This window comes from Chamaea fasciata, unplaced genomic scaffold (genome assembly GCF_029207755.1).
Source record: "Chamaea fasciata isolate MVZ Bird 193981 ecotype frontalis unplaced genomic scaffold, bChaFas1.0.hap1 SCAF_28, whole genome shotgun sequence".
Lineage (NCBI taxonomy): Eukaryota > Metazoa > Chordata > Aves > Passeriformes > Sylviidae > Chamaea > Chamaea fasciata.
Window position 1 is genome coordinate 2226044 of NW_027094113.1, and position 18543 is coordinate 2244586.

An 18543-nucleotide genomic window follows, 5' to 3' on the forward strand; every position below is an offset into this window, starting at 1 on the left:
CCAGCCCCTGCTCCATCCCAGCAATGAGTGAGAGTTGAGAGACACAAAGTGAGGAGTTTATTTCACAGTCCTCTGCAGCCGCTGGGACACAGCAGCTCCAGGCAGCTCAGCACACACGGGCGCGGGAGGAAGCTGCAGCTCCAGCAGGCAGTGGGATTTCACTGACCCAAGGCAGAGACAGTTCCGGGTTTAACCACCTTGAGCCCAGCCCCACGGTGATACCAGCACTGAGCTGCTCCCAGCGCTCCTCCTTTCCATGGGAAATGGTCCTGGGACTCAGGGCTGGGCTGCTCTGCCTGTGGTCAGGTCAGAGGCAGTTCACAGGCAGTGCTTCACCTGCTGGGCTTGGACAGCCGGCAATAAGCCCAGCAGAGCCCTTCAGCAGAGAGCACCGGGAGCTCCTGGTGCTTCCAGTTTTGCAGGTGGGGGAGTCTGTCCCCTCCAGTCAGTGAATTCACCATGAAGGACCTGCCCAGCTCGGGGCTGGTTGATCACAGACCCTCAGGAGAAGCAGCCCGGGCTCCCAGCACCATTTCCTCTCCCCAAGCTCAGGTACAAAGCCCACCCACCCTCCACTCTGGAGCTCCCCATCTCAGACACTACAACACTTCTAGATTGTAAGACACAGACAGATTTCACACATTGTACACAGCCTTATAAATAATCCCTAGAGTAAATCAGTTCCCAGAATACCAGCCACAGATACAACTTCAACAATACAATTTATGGCTTCATTATAACTCAAAAAGGTAAAACAAACTCAAAATATTGCACAGACAAACCCAGTTCATGTGAGGTTCCACCTCCACTGCTGTGTGTAGTCACTCAGCATTTGTCATCTCAGACAGAAATAGTTTGTGAGGAAGGAGATTTAAAATGATATGGATGCCATCAGCATGCAGGGAAACGTGCAGCAGGGAGTGAGGACACTGCTGGAAAATGAAATCTGCCTTTCTCCCTCAGCAGGAAAAGGACAGCTCCTGATTTGCAGCTCCTGTTTTACATTCATCTCAGGAAAAGAAAACTTTGGTTAGAACGTAACAGGTCACGTGGATTGAAGGTAAACACTGTATCGCCCTTATAAAAATGGAAATAAAAAATACAGAGCTGAGATATTTGGGATATCCCAGCACAGGACACAAGACACAGGAGAACATGGGCAGGACCACGCTCACCACACTGCAGGGCAGGACATGGACAGCAAAGCGACGCCGAGGGGCTGCCTGAAGGCTGAGCCTCTTTATTTCCACAAGATCCAGGGAATCCTTGCTGGGCAGCTGGGAGTGTCCTCGGGAATGGTCCCAGCCCAGGGCTCTATGTCCGGGTCGAGGGCTCCCCCGAGGGGGTTTCGATGTCCGTGTAAAACTGAGCGATTTGGTCCCGGTATTTCTGAGCCACCACCGGCCTCTTCAGCTTCATGGTGGGGCCTGTGGAGAACCAGCACGGGCTCAGTGGGGAGGGAACCACTGGGAGCACCCACCAGGCCTGGGGTGAGGCAGAACACGGCAACAGAGACCGGTTCTGAATTTCTCTTTGTGTTTAACAGAATCTCCCTCCCTTTCCCTGTGAGCCAAAGCAGCACCCAGGGGCTGCTGGGGCACTGCCCAGGCCCCCCAGGGAATGGTCCCAGCCCCGAGGCTGTGGGATTGTTGGGTGTCTGTGCAGGGCCAGGGGCTGCACTGATGATCCCTGAGGGTCCCTCCCAGCTCAGGATGTTCCATAACTCTGCCAGGGGCAGCAGAGCACAAGGTAAGTGCTGCTCCACTCGCTGCTGCTGGGCAGAAGTGGGAATTCCCCCCAGCTCATCCCACCCCAACCTGCCACATGGAAAAGCCGCAGTGAGGAAAGGCTGGGGGCAGCTCTGTGCACTGGGGGTTGTGTTTGTGCTCAGCAGCCAGGGAAGGGGCACGGGGCAAACCCCAGACATCTCCCCAGCACTCACCGAGCTCTCCACCAAAGAGGGAGAAATCCTTCTCCAGCAGGGCCCACTTCTGGACTCTCTGGGCATTGGACACGGCTCCCTCATTGACAGCAGAGATCCCCTTCTGGATGGCAGCGTAGATGGCCTTGTCTTTGCTGCTGATGATTTCTGAGACCTTGGTGGCCTTGCTGCCCAGCTTCTGACAGAATTCCAGAGCTTCTGGACTGAGGTCATCCTTGGGCTCGCCCGTTTCTGCATCCACAACGCACTGCAGGCCAGGCCAGAGCAGGAACTGAGCACTGCTGAGCACCTGAGCCCTCTGCACCAAGGAGCCCCCAACCCTGGGACGGTTCCTGGGTCCCTTCCCCACCCCAATCCAGCCCCAGGCTGCCAATGGAAACTTGGGACAAAACACAGATAAACTCCCTCAGACCTCCGCCTGCTCAGGAGCCAGCAGGGTACAGAGCTCATCTGCCAAATTCCTCCTGTGCTTTCCAAAGCTAATCACTTTTCTCCAGACCTTTTCTGGAGCACAGTTCCCTACACTGTGCAGCAGCAGTCTTGGAAGTCACACCCAGCACTAAACCCTGAGAGTGCAGCAGGGCCACCTCCAGGGCGTGGCTCAGGTCTCCTGGCTCAGGCCAAGGCTGTCGGCCTCAGTCCAAGGAGCAATTCCCGCTCTGACAGTCAGCACAGGCCACCACGGATGGGTCCTGGTGGAGTTTAAAGCCAGAGTCTGACAAAGAAATCCCTGACAGCTTTCTACCTCCCAGACTGCTCTGGGAGAGACTGAAACAGATTGAGGAGAGCAGAAGGCTTTCCTTTTCCAGCCCCACTTTTGGATCTTTTCCTCTTGTTTCTTCCTGCCCTCTGTGGCAAAGAAAAAGCTGCCCTGAACAACAGCAGGGCCTGATGGTCTGAGCAAGTGACAACTCTGTGCTTTCAGCTGCTCTCTGCAGCTCAGCTACAGCCAATTGTGCTCGGGGCTCCTGTCTCCACAAGACATTAAAAATGTGCAATTCTTCCTCACTGGAATTAATCAGATTCAGGAGCACAGGTGGTGGATCCCCATCCTGTTTGCCATTACCTTTAGTGTCAGGAGCATAGAAAGGAATTTGGCTTTGTCTCCAACCAACATGGCATTGCTGATGATGGGAACAGCATTCTTGACAGCATCCTCGATTGGAACAGGAGGAATGTTCTCACCTCCTGCAGTGATGATGAGCTCTGGAAAACAATCAAATCCTGATTAATGCTTGGAGCTTCTCCCCTTCCCACAATCTGAAACAACTCAACTGCTCCTTTGTGTCTGGTGGATCAAACAGATGAGTCTGTGTCAGCAGAGCTGGAGAAGGCAGCACACCAGGACTGGGAAAGTCACAGGGTGACCATCCCCAAAAGTGCTCAAAAATGTGGGGATGTAGTTTAGTGGTGGCCTTGCTGTACTCAATGATCTGAAAGGGCTTTTCCAGCCTCAGTGCTGATCCCATGACTCCAGCAGGCCTGGAGAGAGGAGCAGGAGCTGCTCACACACAGCCCAGCCAAAGCTGCCTTGGTGCTCCAGGGGTGTTGGCAGCCTGGCAATGCAGGGTGAGCCCCTTGGCACAGACCCCTGCGCCCCTAAGGCACCTAAGTTGGCACCCAAATGGTCAGAAATGGAAGTGAAAGGAGGTTCCTGTGTGCTGCAGAGCAGAGGGGAGCCCCCTTCTCAAGCTCCTGTTCCTCAGAGCAGCCCTCACATGAGCGCCTCTCTCCTTCTGAGGGCTGAAGGCTTGAGAGACATTGGCGTGGTCTGGGGTTGCTCAAACCGCTGTCCCAAGAGCCACATTGCTACAAGGCACTTGCACAACAGTGTTAAGCTGCTGTTTTCCTTGGAGGTCACCCAGCAAAGCTCCTGAAACTGCAGGAGCTGCTGGTAAAAGAAGCTCCCTAAGGATTAACTGCACTGGTGCTGAAATCAGAGAGCTTCTCCCTCACTCTGCAAACAAACCTTGGCTCCAAAGGCCACCCCCTCTCCTCCCACCACAGGGGAGGACACCCTGCAGCCACATTCATGTGGGGACTCCAGGAAGAGAAGGATTTAAATATTCTGTGCAAATCACAACCATACAACCAGCAGAGCCTCCCCTGCACCAGGGGATGTTTAAGGTGGATATTGGGAAAGATTTCTCCACTGTTCAGCATTGGAACAGGCTGCCCAGGGCAGTGGTGGAGTCACCATTGCTGGAGGGATTTAAAGGATTTGGAAACTGGGGACATGGGTTAGTTTGGCTCCATGAGGTCTTTCCCAACATTAACAACTCACTGATTCCATAGTGCTGCACAACATCAAGATAAAGTTGGGGGATTTGTTACCTTTGATTCTGCCTGTGATGAAGAGGAATCCGTCCTTGTCGTGCTTGCCCAGGTCCCCTGAGTGCAGCCAGCCATCCTCATCGATGGCCTCTTTGGTTTTGTCCTCCATGTTCAGGTAGCCCATGAAGACATGCCTTCCTGAGAAGCAGATCTCCCCAATGCCATCCTTGTCTGGTTTATGGATCAGGGTGTGGCAGCCTGCCAGCGCCTTCCCACAGCTGGAACAGAGCACAGACCAAGGACTGATTTATTTTAAACTGGATTTAAGCAGAGGTTACTGCAGCTCCTCTCAAGCTGAAGGGTTTGAACAAAGCCCAGCAGCCTTTTAGCACAACAGCTCCAGCAAAGAGCTTCAAAGGCACCTGCTCGTGTAAGGGCAGCTGCAGAAAGAGTTGTTATCGCAGCGAACAGTGCTCACACACCTGCTGGTTTGCACTCATTGCTCTCAACACCAGAGCTTTGAATGAGCAGATTTATGTCCTCAGCAGCAAACTTTCACTGTGCAGACTGAACGAGCCACTCAAAGACACCCCGCACCCTTTAGGCATTTGCCATTAAAGTGAAGGGTAGGTTGGAGTTACCAATTCTTCCTTCATCCCAGCAGCCCCTCACTTCCTCCCCAGCTCCCACAGGACCCAGGCAAGGTAAATTCACATATCCCTGCTGCTGCTGCCCTTGGCAGATCTCTTCACCTGTGACGTGGCTCCCCAGTGGCAGCAAGGCTCTGGCCATGAGCTGCACCAGGAGAGATGGATGTGCCAGAGGCAGAAGCCACCACTCCCCCTGCTCCAGGAAGGTGCTCACCTGCCGAGCTTGAAGGCGTGAGGTAGGGAGATGGTGTGAGGCCCGGAGCTCTCACTCATCCCGTAGAGCTCCAGCACAGGAATGTTCAGGCTCAAAAAGAATTCCAGGGTCTCTCTGGTGATGGGAGCAGCTCCCGTGTAGCACTTGGTGCAGCGGTCCAGCCCGATGGCCTTGCGCACCTTCCTGTACACCAACTGCCGGGCCAGGCGGAAATTCACCGGCACCTCGGAGCACCTGCACCAGGAAAACGGGCACACGTGGATCTCCTCCCCCTGCCTCCTTTTCTCTTCATCCTACTTTAGTTCATTTAATAAAATAATGGATTATTTCCCCCCCTCGGGTCCAAGTGCCACTGGCCTGGCACATGGGATACTGTGGGCCTGATATTTCTGGGTCTGAGAGATTTCCGCCTGCTGGCAGCTGCTGACTTTTTTCCAAGGAAAAGTTTCTCAAGAAAGCTTCTTCTCAAAACAATCTCGGCAAAAAACTCTCCTTTCTCAAAACAATCTTTCTCCAGGTGGTGTTTTGCTCTTTCTCTGGTTTAACCAATGGGATTAGAGAAACGTTGTTCCTGTTCACCAACCATGTTAAGTCTGTATGGGAACACCTTATAAAAGGTAGTAAGAATTAGACAATAAAGATTTTTTCTATGCTCTTTGCCTTCTGCAATATTTGGAGTCTCTCATCTTTCTTTCGTGTCCTACAACAACAGGATATAACCCTGGATGAAATATAATCCCTGGATGGAATATAACCCCTGATCTGACAGTAAAGTTCTCCTAAAACTCATCCCTGAAATGTAGCTCATAATTACCCATTCATTCTCTTCAGGTTGGTCTGCAGCCCCACTTCCTTGGCCCATGATGCCACTCTCCTTCGGAGCGCCGAGGCTTTCATGCCCACAGATTTCATTTTCTCTTCCATTTTTTCCCAGACACGAGGAACTCCCAAAAAAGCAGTTGGCCTCACTTCCCGCAGGGTCTCCACCAAGCTGCCCTGAGAGAAGCAGGATTTAATGCAGTTTTTACAAGTGAATCACTGCAGGCTTCAGGTCAGTACCGGTCACTAGCAAAAACCTGGGAGTCTGCCATCAGTTTTGAGGAATTGTTTGTTTTTTGCAGCACCACCAAGAGAAGGGAGCCCCTGAGGCATTCCAGTGGGAACTGGGAAGGGAGCAAGGGTCAATGCTTTCAGTGCCAGTGCTGACACAAGAATCCTTTACTCAGGACTCAGGTTTAGCTGGGGCCATGGTGCAATGTGGGCAGAGCAAACACAAGGCTGTTGCTCAACCACTTCTTGATGTGGCACCAGGTGTCAGGTGAGAACTCAGCAGCTCCCAGTTGTGAAGGGCTGGGTCAGCTTCTCCCAGTTTGTGACCGAGTCAAAAGCTGAAGGTCAGGCTGCAGTCAAACCAACAGGGGCACTTGGTCAGTGGGAAAGTAAACCCACTTAGGCAAGCTGACAGAGTCACAAGATAACACCACCCTGTTTCAGGCACCCACCCCAGCTCAAGCAGGTGGATGGGCGTAAGTTCATTATCTTCTTTCTTTACCTTCAATGCATCTGGTTGGGCAAAGTACACTTGCACTCCGAAGGACATGGCTGCCCAAATATCACACATCTGTGCAGCGATGTGGCTGAGGGGCAGGTAACTGACCACCTCCTCCTGCCTGTCACGGGCATCGCTCAGCGCGATGACCTGTCCGCCCACGGCCGCCGTCCACGTCAGCTGCAACAGGAACCCACAGGGGCTTCAGGGCAGGGACAGCACAGAGCACACAGGGCACAACACAGCTACAGCACCCTGGGATCCCAACAGCAGGGCTTGGCTGGTTCAGCTGGAGCAGAGGGGACTGAGGGGAGGCTCCTCGGGGGCTGCAGCTCCTCCCGAGGGGAGGCAGAGGGGCAGGGGCTGAGCTCTGCTCTGGGACAGGGACAGGAGCCCAGGAAGGGCTGGAGCTGTGTCAGGCCTTGGGATGGAGCTCAGGGAAAGGTTCTTCCCCCCGAGGCTGCTGGGGCACTGCCCAGGCTCCCCAGGGAATGGTCCCAGCCCCGAGGCTGCCAGAGCTCCAGGAGCGTTTGGACAACGCTCTCAGGGATGCTCAGGGTGGGATTGTTGGGGTGTCTGTGCAGGGGCTGGGGCTGCACTGATGGTCCCTGTGGGTCCCTCCCAGCTCAGGATGTTCTCCCTCAGCACCCCGGGGTCACACTGGGGTGGCACTGGGCACTCACATTGTCGTGGCTCAGCATGACACCCTTGGGCTGGCCCGTGGTGCCCGAGGTGTAGATGAGGGCGCAGCACTGGTTGGGTTTCTGCGCCGCGATGATCCCGCGGAGCCGCGAGTCCGGCACGTCCTTGCCCAGCTCCATGAACTCCCTCCACTGCAGAGAACACAAGAGCTCAGACCCTTTGCAAGGTATCACCCACAGGAAAAATGAAACTCTTTGCTACACACCAGGAGAAGGAAGCTGTTCTCCCTGTGCAGTCCTCTGGAAGAGGCTGTAAATCCACGCTGTCACCCCACAGTGTTTTCTGGCTGACACAGGGAGAAGCAGAAAGGAGACAGACCCACCCCCAGCAGCTTCACAACTCTGCAGCAACTCCCTGGAGTAACTGTGGGGCCCGAGGGTGTCTGGCAAAGGTCAGCAGGCTCACAGCCCCCTTACAACATGGATTATCCAGGTTGCACAACAGCAGACACCTCCTGCCCACCACAGCCAACACCAGCTCAGGGGATCACAGCCACAGAACTCTGGGCTGGTTTGGGTTGGAAGGGACCTCAAAGACCATCTCATTCCAAGGCTCTGCCATGGACAGGGATGTCACCCACCAGATGTTTAAGGCCCCACAGCAGGTCACAGGTATTTGCAGCCATCAGCTGAACACAGCCAGGATTTACAAGCCATGAAGAGGTCCAGGACTTACTGAGTACAGATTTGGTCTCTTCTCTTTGATCTCTTCCCCATACTGGACAATGCCCTTCAGATGAGGTAGTCTGTCTTCAATCTGCGTTAAGAAGGGAGATTTGTGAGAAGGAGCAAATGCTGCTTGTCCCTTCCAGGCCTCTGTAACCCCACTCAGCTCCTCATATTCGCCACTTTATGTAAAGCCAAGAGAATCCCATCTGTGCTTCTGAAAGAATGGGTTTGCCTCACTAGAAACAGTCACAATTTGAGCTGGGATGGTGCCAGACAACCTAGAGGATGCTCAGTTGTTCATTTTGGCTTTTCCTATTTTAAGCCCAAAGCTTCTAAGAAGTGAAAGCAGCACTTAACCTCTTGTGAGACACAGTGCCAGTGCCAGCTCAGCTGGCTGGAGCAGGGAGCACACCGAGGACTTCACCTCTGCCCTCAGACCCAGCACTCCCCTCAGCATTTTACCCTCAGGGGTAATGCCCTCCCACAGCATTTTACCCTCTCACATCTGTCAACAGGTTGCTGTAACCCCCAACCGTGTAAAAAACATAATTACTTCCAAGATTTTCTGCAGCTGTTTATGGTTTTCCACCACTATAACGTTGGCACTGCAGTTCTCTGCTACGTAATGACAGGCCTCAGGAGAGTTTGTAGTGTAGATCCCAACAGCAAATCCCCTGGAAAAGGGAAAAAAAAAAACAGAAAAGCAAAACAGAGTTAGAGGACATGCAGAGTTGCTGGCAAAATTCAGACCATTTCAGAGAAAAAAAGACTTTAAGAAGAATACCCCTAAATTGACAACAAAGAGGGGAGGGCTTAATTCCAAGAGGAAAGATTCTCTTCTGGAGCGTGGGAAATGTCAAGAGTGGTGTGAGGGACCAAAATATCTCATGTAAAAGGCAGATATCACAATTCAGTCATGGGATTCTCTGGCATTTCCCACCATATTTTAATCACTCTGTACATAAGAATGCTTTTGGATTAACCTCTGGTCATCTTATTTTGAGAGAAGCAGCTGGCTAAAAAATAATTTATTTTTTGTCTCATTAATTCATTATGAAATAGTTCAGCTTCTATCCACCTTCATTAAACCCAAATATAAGCAATTGTGTTTGGGGTTTTTTTTAGTTTGTTTTTACTGGGGTTTTTATCAAAACCTGCTTCTCACATGAATACTGCAGTCACTCTCTGCCTGCCAAAGCAAAATGCATGGCAAGAAACAAGAGTCTTACCCTGCAAGGATAGCTCCAATGTCAGCAATGAACCACTCTGCAGAATTAAATCCCAGGATGCCCACTCCATGGAAACGCTCCAGCCCCAGCTGTAAACAAGAGATGGCATTACAGCAGCCTGGCTTCTCCTCTGGACAAAGCTCAGGGTTCATTTGCAGATCTTTGCTGAGCACAGCACTGAGGGAAGAGTTTGTGTTCTTACATGGAGTAATTCCCACTGAAAAACTCCCCAGGAGCCAAGGTAGAACCAGAGAAAGTTTCACATCATTGTCCCACTGTAAGTGGGCAGGAAAACAGGGATTTGCTGAGCTCTGCCCTTGGAAAGACTGCCTCACTGGAATTCACTAACAGGAACATAAACCTGCAATCCAGGGAATTACCAGTTTCCCCCCGGGCTGGGAATGAGGAGGGGAGAGGTGAAGCCAGACAACACTTCCTGGGACATTTGGTACAAGTTGGGAGTGCCAGATATCAATAATTTCCAGAGCAACAAGCTCCAGTGGCAGTCACACTTGGCTGTGAAATTCCAACTCTTGGAGTCCCAGCCTTTAACTCCCTCAGCCAGACTCTGGTTTTGTCCCAGACTGGAAGATTCCACCACAGGAATAAAACCAGGCTGGCCTTAACATGAAGGGATAAGACTTGACCCCAGTGGTAGAAACAGGTACCGTTGGTTTCTGCCTCCAAGTCTCCTAATCCCAGCAGCACAAGCAAAAGGCTGGGCCACGTGAGACATTTGAGTGGTTCGTAACCATCCCTTTAAGCTTTTTTTCTTAGAAAGATGAACCTTCCCATGCCTCCGGAGGGGCAATGTCCAGGTTTGCCATACACCTCAAACACTTCACTTTAAATGTTTCCTTACATGCTTTTTTTTCTTGGTTAAATGTGGATGCAACTGTCAAAAAAATTAAATACCAAGGTGTCCATAGCATGTTCAGGTACTTCCCTGGCACTGTAAGATTCATCTGCACTCAGGGAGTTTGCAGGTTTAAGATAGACTTGACTGCAGCCATTCCAGCACTTAAACGAGTGAACATTAAACTTGACTTTTTGCACAGTGATAGGAAAAGAGAGAAATTAAGGGAAAAAGAGAAGAAGTTTTAAATTAAAAGAAGAAAGGTTTACAGAAGATATTCTTGGCTGTGAGGGTGGGGAGGCCCTGGCACAGGGTGCCCAGAGCAGCTGTGGCTGCCCCTGGATCCCTGGCAGTGTCCAAGGCCAGGCTGGATGGGGCTTGGAGCAGCCTGGGACAGTGGGAGGTGTCCCTGCCATGGCAAAGGTGGAATGGGATGGGTTTTAAGGTCCCTCCCAACCCAAACCATGCTGTTTTTAGTATTCTCTGAATATGCACAAGGAGAATTCAACAAACTCTTACCTTCAGAAAGCTTTTGGCTGCTTTCCAGCACTCATCATAGTACATCTTGTACGTCAGCCTCACCCACCGGCCGTTTTTTTTGGATGCCAGGGCGTAATAGTCACTGTATTTGTCCACACTTTCCTGCAGGAGCTGGTGCACAGTCTTGGGGGCCTCGCTGCCAAAGCCCTGTTCTTCCATCCTCAGCTTGACCTCTCCATCACGACGTGTTGTCCACACACTGGAGCCAGCAGGGGAGGCTGCTTTGAAAGAGAAGCGTTCAGCATCTTAGATTTACAAACTTCCTGCTGCTGTAACAGCAATAGAAATACAGGTATCGAGCATATGAAAGCAAATGCTGTTACACCCCCTCCCACACCCCTTTTCTGACCCTTTCTTCATGGCAATTTGGCCATGTGACCACCAGTATTTTAGACTAGAAGCCTCTAGAGCACTTTCAAATTTTGTTAAATATTTCCCACTTACATCCCCTCTAACCTGCTCTGCTGCTCTAAGGCTCTTGTACTGGTAAGGTGAAAGTTTCCTGCATCTTATACTCTGCTATTTTTTTTTTTTTCTTTTAAGAAGGACTGAAAGCAGGACACTGGTACCTGGTAGATGAGCACCAGGCACTGACCCTGCCTATTTAATCCCTGAAGCACAGTTGTGCTTTAAAGCCTGAGTTCCAGACACTTCTGCACAACCCATCCTGCAACCCGAGCTGCTTCTTCCATTGTCATGGTTTGACAAATCCTTCTCTCATTGCAATAATAATTTCAGGCACCGACAGACCCCCAAACTTCCATTCACTCACCCTTGGGACTGATTGAGTTCACCTGATGTCTCTCCATCTTGGAATCTTCCGCTGGCTCGCTGTTGTGTGGCTCAGCAGGTCTGCAAGGCACAAGGAATTACCCCTGGATGAGAACACTGAGGGCTGCCTGCCACAGGCAGGTTTGCTCCATCCCTTAATGTCACCCCCTCCTTGGATGTCAAAGTGACTCCTGATGTGCTGCAGGTGACTTTATTAATTCACCACCCTGCAATGGAACAGGTCTCTCTGAGTGTGCAAGCTCTGCCTGTGCTGGTTTTTGAACACGAGTGTTGTTCTAATTGCAGCTTTCTTTGCAGACAAGCTGCAGCAGAATGCATAAACATCATCCCAAAACCAGCCATCATTTAATTCCTAAAGGCTGCTCCAGGTGCCTGAAACAAAGAGTCTGCAGCTGGGAGGAGGAGGAGAAGGGGGGCAGGAAGGGACACTTGGATCTGGAACTCATCTCCTGTCTGCAATATGTGAGTCCAACAACAGGGGAGGCCCTGGGGACACTCTGGAGTCACCCCATGGGGAAACCCACAGAGATTTCCTGCAAAAGAGCAGGAAATTGATTTAACCGGAAATCTTGTTCTTCTTAGGTATTCCTATTAAAGCCAGTGCTCCCACCAGATGCTTGGTAAGAAACAAAACCAGGCTCATCCCTATGTGCTTCAGCCACACTCCTCCCAGCTGTGTTGTCCTTTCACTTTCAGCCCTGCAGGAGCTGGTGAAGCACCACTTGCCTGCTTGTAAAACTGTTCTTTCTCCATCCCTTTCCAAGCTGGACTGTCTCACAGCCCTAATGAGGAGAGTAAGGGATAATCAAGGCTCACGTCCCACTTGACAGCAGGAGCTGGAAGCCAGACCAGTGAGATTTGGGAACCCACCCTCCAGGCAGGCAGCTGTTGCTTTGCTCCCTGCCCTGGGCAATGCCCTGCCAGGACCACGGGCAGAGCACTGAGGTCTGAGTTTTAGCTGATTTAAGATTACACTGCAGAGCCCCAAACTTTCCATCCTGCCTTGCCCTACCGGGCCCTTTGCCTCAGCCCATCACTCAGGTGTTGTTTCTCCAGGCTGGTGTTTTCCCTTCCTCACAGCAGCACAAGCCCAGGCTCTTCCAGCAGATTGACATCACAACCACCCCAACACTGCAGAGGCAGCAGAAAGGAGCCCTGACTCTGCCCATTGCAATCACACAGGTGAGAGCTCCTCTGGGCCCACACAAACTCCTCAGCTAAGCCAGGCAGGGCTCCCACCAAGTCTCACCTTTTATTTCCTTTCTTCCAGGCCAGAGACAAAACAATCCAGCGCAGGCACTGTATGTATTTCAGGGTAAGGGGGAAATCTCTTCCCTCTAATCTACATTTATTCTGAATTTCTAGGGAACAGTCAGCTATGACTGCTTTGGACATACGAGGAGGTTTAAGGCCCAGGGAAGATCTGACATGGCTGATCCCATGTCCTGTCCTAAAGCAGAACTGCTTCTCTGAACTAATCTGCAAGCCAGCAACCAGGGCTGAGTAAATAATTTCTTTATTTCCCCCAAGGGGATTACAAGATGTTCCCATCTCCTTGCTCCCTCCTCATTATTGAGAACATTTTTCAGCACAAATTAATCCTCAGTTGCAATAGTTCTGCACCATTTCTCCACCAGCTTTTATGATCAAAGCATGCAAATGACCCAGTAATATGAGCAGAAAAGCCCCAGCTATTTCCCTCGCAGTCAGTCAAATGATCTTTTTCTCCCCCTTGCAACATGTAATTCAATGCAGCCCCAAAAAATTTAGGTAAAGAGGTTTTATTCAGCTAGATCCCATTATGCTGTGGTGAGATATAGACCCTAATCTGCTCTTTAGTCTGTAAATCTAAGCAGCCTCTTACCAGCAGGAGTTTGAGATCAGTGTAGGCACTGCACATGAGCTGTTCCCTGCAGAGGCAGGGCTCTTCCAAAATCATTTTAATTAATCAAAGTGAGCATGGTAGAATAAAAGCTATATATACAGGTCACAACAGGGTAAATAAAATCCTAAATTAGACAAACCTGGGTGAAGAGTTGAGCAGCACATCTTCCCGCGACACCTCTGAGTTCCCTTGAAGAGCTGAATTGCAGTAAGCCACGGAGACTGGTTCTGCAAGTGCCATCCTCGCCTCTGACTCACACAGCACTGTCCCTGCAAAAACAGGTTTGAAAAATAAAAATACAGCCAAACGTCAGAGCAGAGCAGCTCCACTGACGTGAGCGAGGCAGCCCAGAAGTGGCACAACTCGAGCCTGCTGCATTCGCACAAAATACAGGAAATTCTGACACTGGGCACGCTCCAGGCATTGCAAAACCCCACAGCAGAACCAGCGTGACACCCCACAGCTCCCCAAGAGCACCTCGAGCCAAACAGTTTCATTTCCACACTCCCTTTGCCCCAGATGCTGTCCCAAATGCTCGGCTGGCAGCCCCCCCGCCACCCCTCCAGCCTCACCACGCATGGCCCGTCCCGCAGCCTCCTCTCCGCAGCCGCTCAGCACCGACGTGTAATATCCTTTATTTTTAAACTAGCGCCCAGGAGGCAGATCTAGAGCATCTTATGTCATGTGCTGCTGCCTTGCAATTGGAAGCGGCTCGTCACCCCACACCGCCGCCTCTTAAGGAGGCTCTGGCCCCACGCCTGCCCGCCAGCCTCGGCACACCGCGGATTTCGGGTCCCTCTGGGGGCACACCTCACATCCAGCCTGTTCCCATCGAAATAAGCGTTTTGCAGCTGGTTTGGGGGGTTTTTGTTTGGTTGTTTTTTGGGGGGGGTTTTTTGGTGGCTCCCACGCTGCTTTCAGAACTTTGTCTTGGGAGATTTCATCACCTAAACGAAGCGTTTTCTAAATGCTGGTGTTATTTAAGGTTTGCGCTCATCAAAAGCCTTTGATGCTTATGAGTCGCCGGGCTGAGCTTTAATTGTTTCAAGGGATTTCAAGCTGATTGGAGATGAATCTCATTATCCTTGATCTCTGTAAGAAGTGGATTTCAGGCTGCTATTTTGTACCTGCATTAGCCAGACGCATTCAAATCGTGTGATGCGAGGGGCATGTTCATCTCCACGAGGGAGAGAAGTGAAAGAATCTTTTTCTGTCGTGAATCCGACCCAGCACGCTGCAGCCCCCTGGCCCTGCCGGGAGGGGAAATCCACGCCAGGCACCGCTCAGGGACGTGCCCCTTTCCGCTCACTCATGTGCGCAAGGACACGTTGCTGCTCACGCCACGCTCTGCGAACAGCCTGCGAGTCACCGCGCCAGAAATAGTTTGATTCACGAGCAGCGAGAGCGGGATGTCTGCAAAAAAACCCATCTCTGAAGCGCCCGGGTAACTGGCAGACGCTGCCACTCACCCGTTCTGGGCTGGAACACCAGGGTGGGTTGTCGGGAGTGTGAGAAGATGGTGTTGGATTTGCAGCCCCGTGCTCGGACCTGCCCAGAGGAGCCCAAAGGCACCCGCGGTGTCACCAGAGCTGTCCCCACGGCCTCTCTTGCTCAAGGAAAACCCGAACGGAGCCCAGGAGGGACGGAGGGCAGCAGCTGCCATCACTCCTGACCCCCTTTCACAATGCTGCTCCCACTTTCCTTCCCAGCACCCCACAGCGAGGGGTTCAGGGCACCCCAGTGCCCCTGAGGGAAGCTTTGGCCTCTGCACTAATTACAGCGTTTCTCTTGCCAGCCGTGCGTTAGTGCAGCAACAGAGTTTCATGGGGAAGGGTGAGGCGTTCTCACGCCTGCTGTCAGGGAATCGTGGCATCCCAGAATGGGTTGGGTGGGAAGGGACTCCTAAGCCCATCCAGTGCCACCCCTGCCACGGCAGGGACACCTTCCACTGTCCCAGGCTGCTCCAAGCCCCATCCAGCCTGGCCTTGGGCACTGCCAGGGATCCAGGGGCAGCCACAGCTGCTCTGGGCACTCTGTGCCAGGGCCTTGCCACCCTCCCAGGGAACAATTCCTTCCCTATATCCCATCCATCCCTGCCCTCTGGCAGTGGGAAGCCATTCCCTCTGGCACTCCAGACCCACTCAAATAGTCTCCCTCTCTGTCTCTCATTTTCTTGCAGGCTCCCTTTAGGTCCTGGAAGGTTACAATGAGGTCACCCCAAAGCTTCTCTTCTCCAGGCTGAACAATCCCAATTCTGTCATCCTTCCCCCTCACAGCAGAGGTGTTCCACCTCTAGAAGTTTCATTTCCACAGTAGGCATTCTGCATCACCTTCAGTCACCCAAGAGGGAAAAGCTCTTCCCAGTGGAGACCATCCCTGAGTTCTGCTCTCCCTGTGCACAGCCCCGGGTACACTCACACGGTGAACTGAAATGAAATCTGATTGTGCAGCTTCCCAAACCAGACATACATTTTATCCAACAAATTCAGGTTAGAAGCAAATATTTCCCGATATAAACAGACCCTCTCTAGCCCTGCTCAGCACCGCAGCTCGGGCCTTCCCTCCCTGATGCTTAGTTACAAACACATAAGTTCCAGGGTTAGGAGGGGATGATCCTTAAGGTCCTTTCCAAACCAAAGCATTCCATGGTTCACCAGAGCTATGGTGATACCGAATTTTGGATCCCATCCCATACTGTTTCCTTAGGAATTTGCACACCATGATGTACCAGTGTTAGGGAACATGCAGGACACACTCCCAAACAAAAAACCTGCCGGAAGAAACCTCCCTTTTAATTAAGCCTGTCTGACTCCCTATATCATTTAAATAAAACCGCGTTCTGCTTTGAGGGAGCGCCGTGACCCAGAAGAACGGCAAATGGGGTGTTTCTTTGGAACCACTATGGGGCTTCACTGACAAACCAGAATCAAGGTCTGAAAACGTGCACACTTGTGACACTGAAGTGGGTAGGAGTGGAGTTTTCGTTCCTAACAGGCTTTGGACACACCTTTACCTAAAATACACACAGAGCTTCAACAACACCGGTTCAAATTCAAATTACCGAGCACTTATCAGCCACTTGACATTTTCCAGCACGGCCCCACTCAGCTTCCTGTGACTTGTTTCTTTTAACTAGTGAAGGCGCCACATCCGCTCTGCTCCTGCCCAGAGCAGCTCCAGGCAATTGCCACATCACCGTCAAAACCGAAACTTGGGCCTTTTTGTTCCTTTGTTCCCTTTAGAGATGTACTAGGTGAGGAGACAAAAGCTGAGCCACGCACTCTTGGTCCTCTTAGATAAACTCCGTTTTTAGGAGACGCAGTGACAAAGCCACCCGAGCACTAAAGGTTTTGTCCTCCACCGCAGCACTGACCACAGGTGCTGGGCAGTTACCCCACGCCCTCCTGATGCTGGAGTGGAGAAAACAGGAGGAAAAGTAACTTCAGTCTCTGTTAGGATGACGAATGACTGTCACGACGGCAGACAGGCACCTGACACCGCCGCAGCAGCTTCGGGTCTGAGTTTTTGGCCGCAGAAAGCTGCCCACTGACATGGCTTGGTCAGCAGACAAGCACAGAACTCTCCGTTTCAGGAGCATTGCTGCTCCAGGGCCCCGGCACGTTTCAGGTGAATCCCCCAGCAGTGGGACTCGGCAGGAGGCTGCGCCGAGCTCCTCTTTCCCAAAGCACAGCTCACCGCACATCGGCACAGAGCGGGGAAATCCCCGCACGTCGAGCAGGAAAGCGCAGGGCTGGATTGTCACCTGTGCTCCTGCCGGCTCCCACACATGGCTTTGTGTCCCCTGGGAGCACCGCGGGGCCGGGAGCTGGCACAGGAGCGTCCCGAGCACTGCGGTCACCCAGAGCATCCCCAAACTCCGGGGTCACCTCACGGAGCATCCCAAACTCTCAGGTCACTTCATAGAGCACTCCCAACTCTCAGGTCGTCTCGTAGAGCATCCCCAAACTCTCAGGTCCCCTCACAGAGCATCCCAGGCTCTCAGGACATCTCAGAGCATCCCAGGCTCTCAGGACACCTCACGGTCCCTCACGACGGGTTCCTGGACAGCACAAGGGAGTGGACACCTCTTCTCCTCACACCACCTCCTGCCCAGACCGGCGGCCTGGGGAAACTCCCCACCACAACCCACGCTGTGTCATTTAACCAAAACCAACAAGAATTTCCCCCGCGCTGCCCAGACACCCACCTACAAACGGGACATCACCAGAAGCATCTGCCGGGGGTGGCGAACCCCACAGCGAAACCCCCCGCGGTGGGCGGGCATCCCCCACACAGCAGGTGTCGCTGGGGACACCCCGAGGGGCTGTGGGGAGCTGGGACCCCCCTCCCTCCCTCGGCCCCGGGCCGGGCTTTAGGACCGCGCGTTACCTCCGGGCCCGCCGGAGCTCCCCTCAGCAGCCCCCGCGCGCCGCCGGGCGGGGCCTTTTACAGCGCTCGTGCCTGGGGGGCGTGACCAGGCTCATTGTGCTCCGCCCACTCCGCCCTTTTGAAACATCCCATTGGGCGATAAGGCGGTGGGCAGAGATAAAGCCACGCCTCCTGCGCTGGGGAGAGGCGCACGGCCAAGCGATTGGAGGAGCCGGCTGTCAATAACAGCCAGGCCACGCCCCCTCCCTGCTGGGGTTACTCGTGGTCAGTGCCCGGCGCGGTGTTCGGGACACCGGGAATGGGTCGTGCCAAACTCCGGGAATTGGTTGTGCCAAACACCAGGGATGGGCCGTGCCGAACACCGGGGATGGGCTGTGCTGAACACAGGGAATGCGCCGTGCCAAATCCCGAGAATCGGCTGTGCCAAACACCGGGAATGGGCTGTACCGGAGTCAAGGATTCAGCTATGCCAAGCACCGGGGATGGGCTGTGCCAAACACAGGGAATGGGTTGTTCCCAACACTGGAATTCGGCTGTGCCAGACACCAGCAGTTGCCTGTTCCGGGCCGGGAACACAGCCCAAACACTGCCCCAGGCTGTGCTGGAACAGGCTGAAGCTCTGGAGCACCCGGGGTGCTGTGGTGGTGTGGGCCGACCCAGCAGAAGTTTTCGGGGTAGGGAGGAAAATAGTCCAAATCCGTCTGAAAGCTGTTTTGTCCCTAAAATAGAGTAAGGTTAAGGGCAAGATTCAATAGGACAAGAGGAAATGGCCTCAAGTTGCACTGGGGGGGGTTACATTGGACATCAGAGAAAAATTCTTCACGGAAAAGGTTGTGAATCATTGGAACAGGCT

General features: G+C 52.7%; 1 protein-coding gene across 5 annotated transcripts; it reads right to left on the reverse strand.

Moving 5' to 3' along the window:
* Positions 1-34: 34 nt before the first annotated feature.
* ACSBG2 (acyl-CoA synthetase bubblegum family member 2) lies at positions 35-17709 on the reverse strand. Of its 5 annotated transcripts, none has more exons than XM_066205382.1 (15): positions 17691-17709; positions 13441-13570; positions 11397-11476; positions 10604-10845; positions 9229-9317; positions 8553-8673; positions 8007-8087; positions 7313-7462; positions 6633-6809; positions 5895-6076; positions 5081-5314; positions 4277-4494; positions 3009-3148; positions 1943-2189; positions 35-1427 (listed from the first exon to the last, which is right to left on the reverse strand). In XM_066205382.1, exons 2-15 carry the CDS (start codon positions 13539-13541, stop codon positions 1315-1317), a joined length of 2175 nt encoding a protein of 724 aa, XP_066061479.1. In that variant the 5' UTR covers positions 13542-13570; positions 17691-17709; the 3' UTR covers positions 35-1314. The 5 variants fall into 5 exon arrangements, with proteins under 5 accessions (XP_066061479.1, XP_066061480.1, XP_066061477.1 ...); XM_066205383.1 differs by lacking the exon at positions 17691-17709 and adding an exon at positions 17509-17573; XM_066205380.1 differs by lacking the exon at positions 17691-17709 and adding an exon at positions 13874-14069.
* Between the last annotated feature and the right edge of the window lie 834 nt (positions 17710-18543).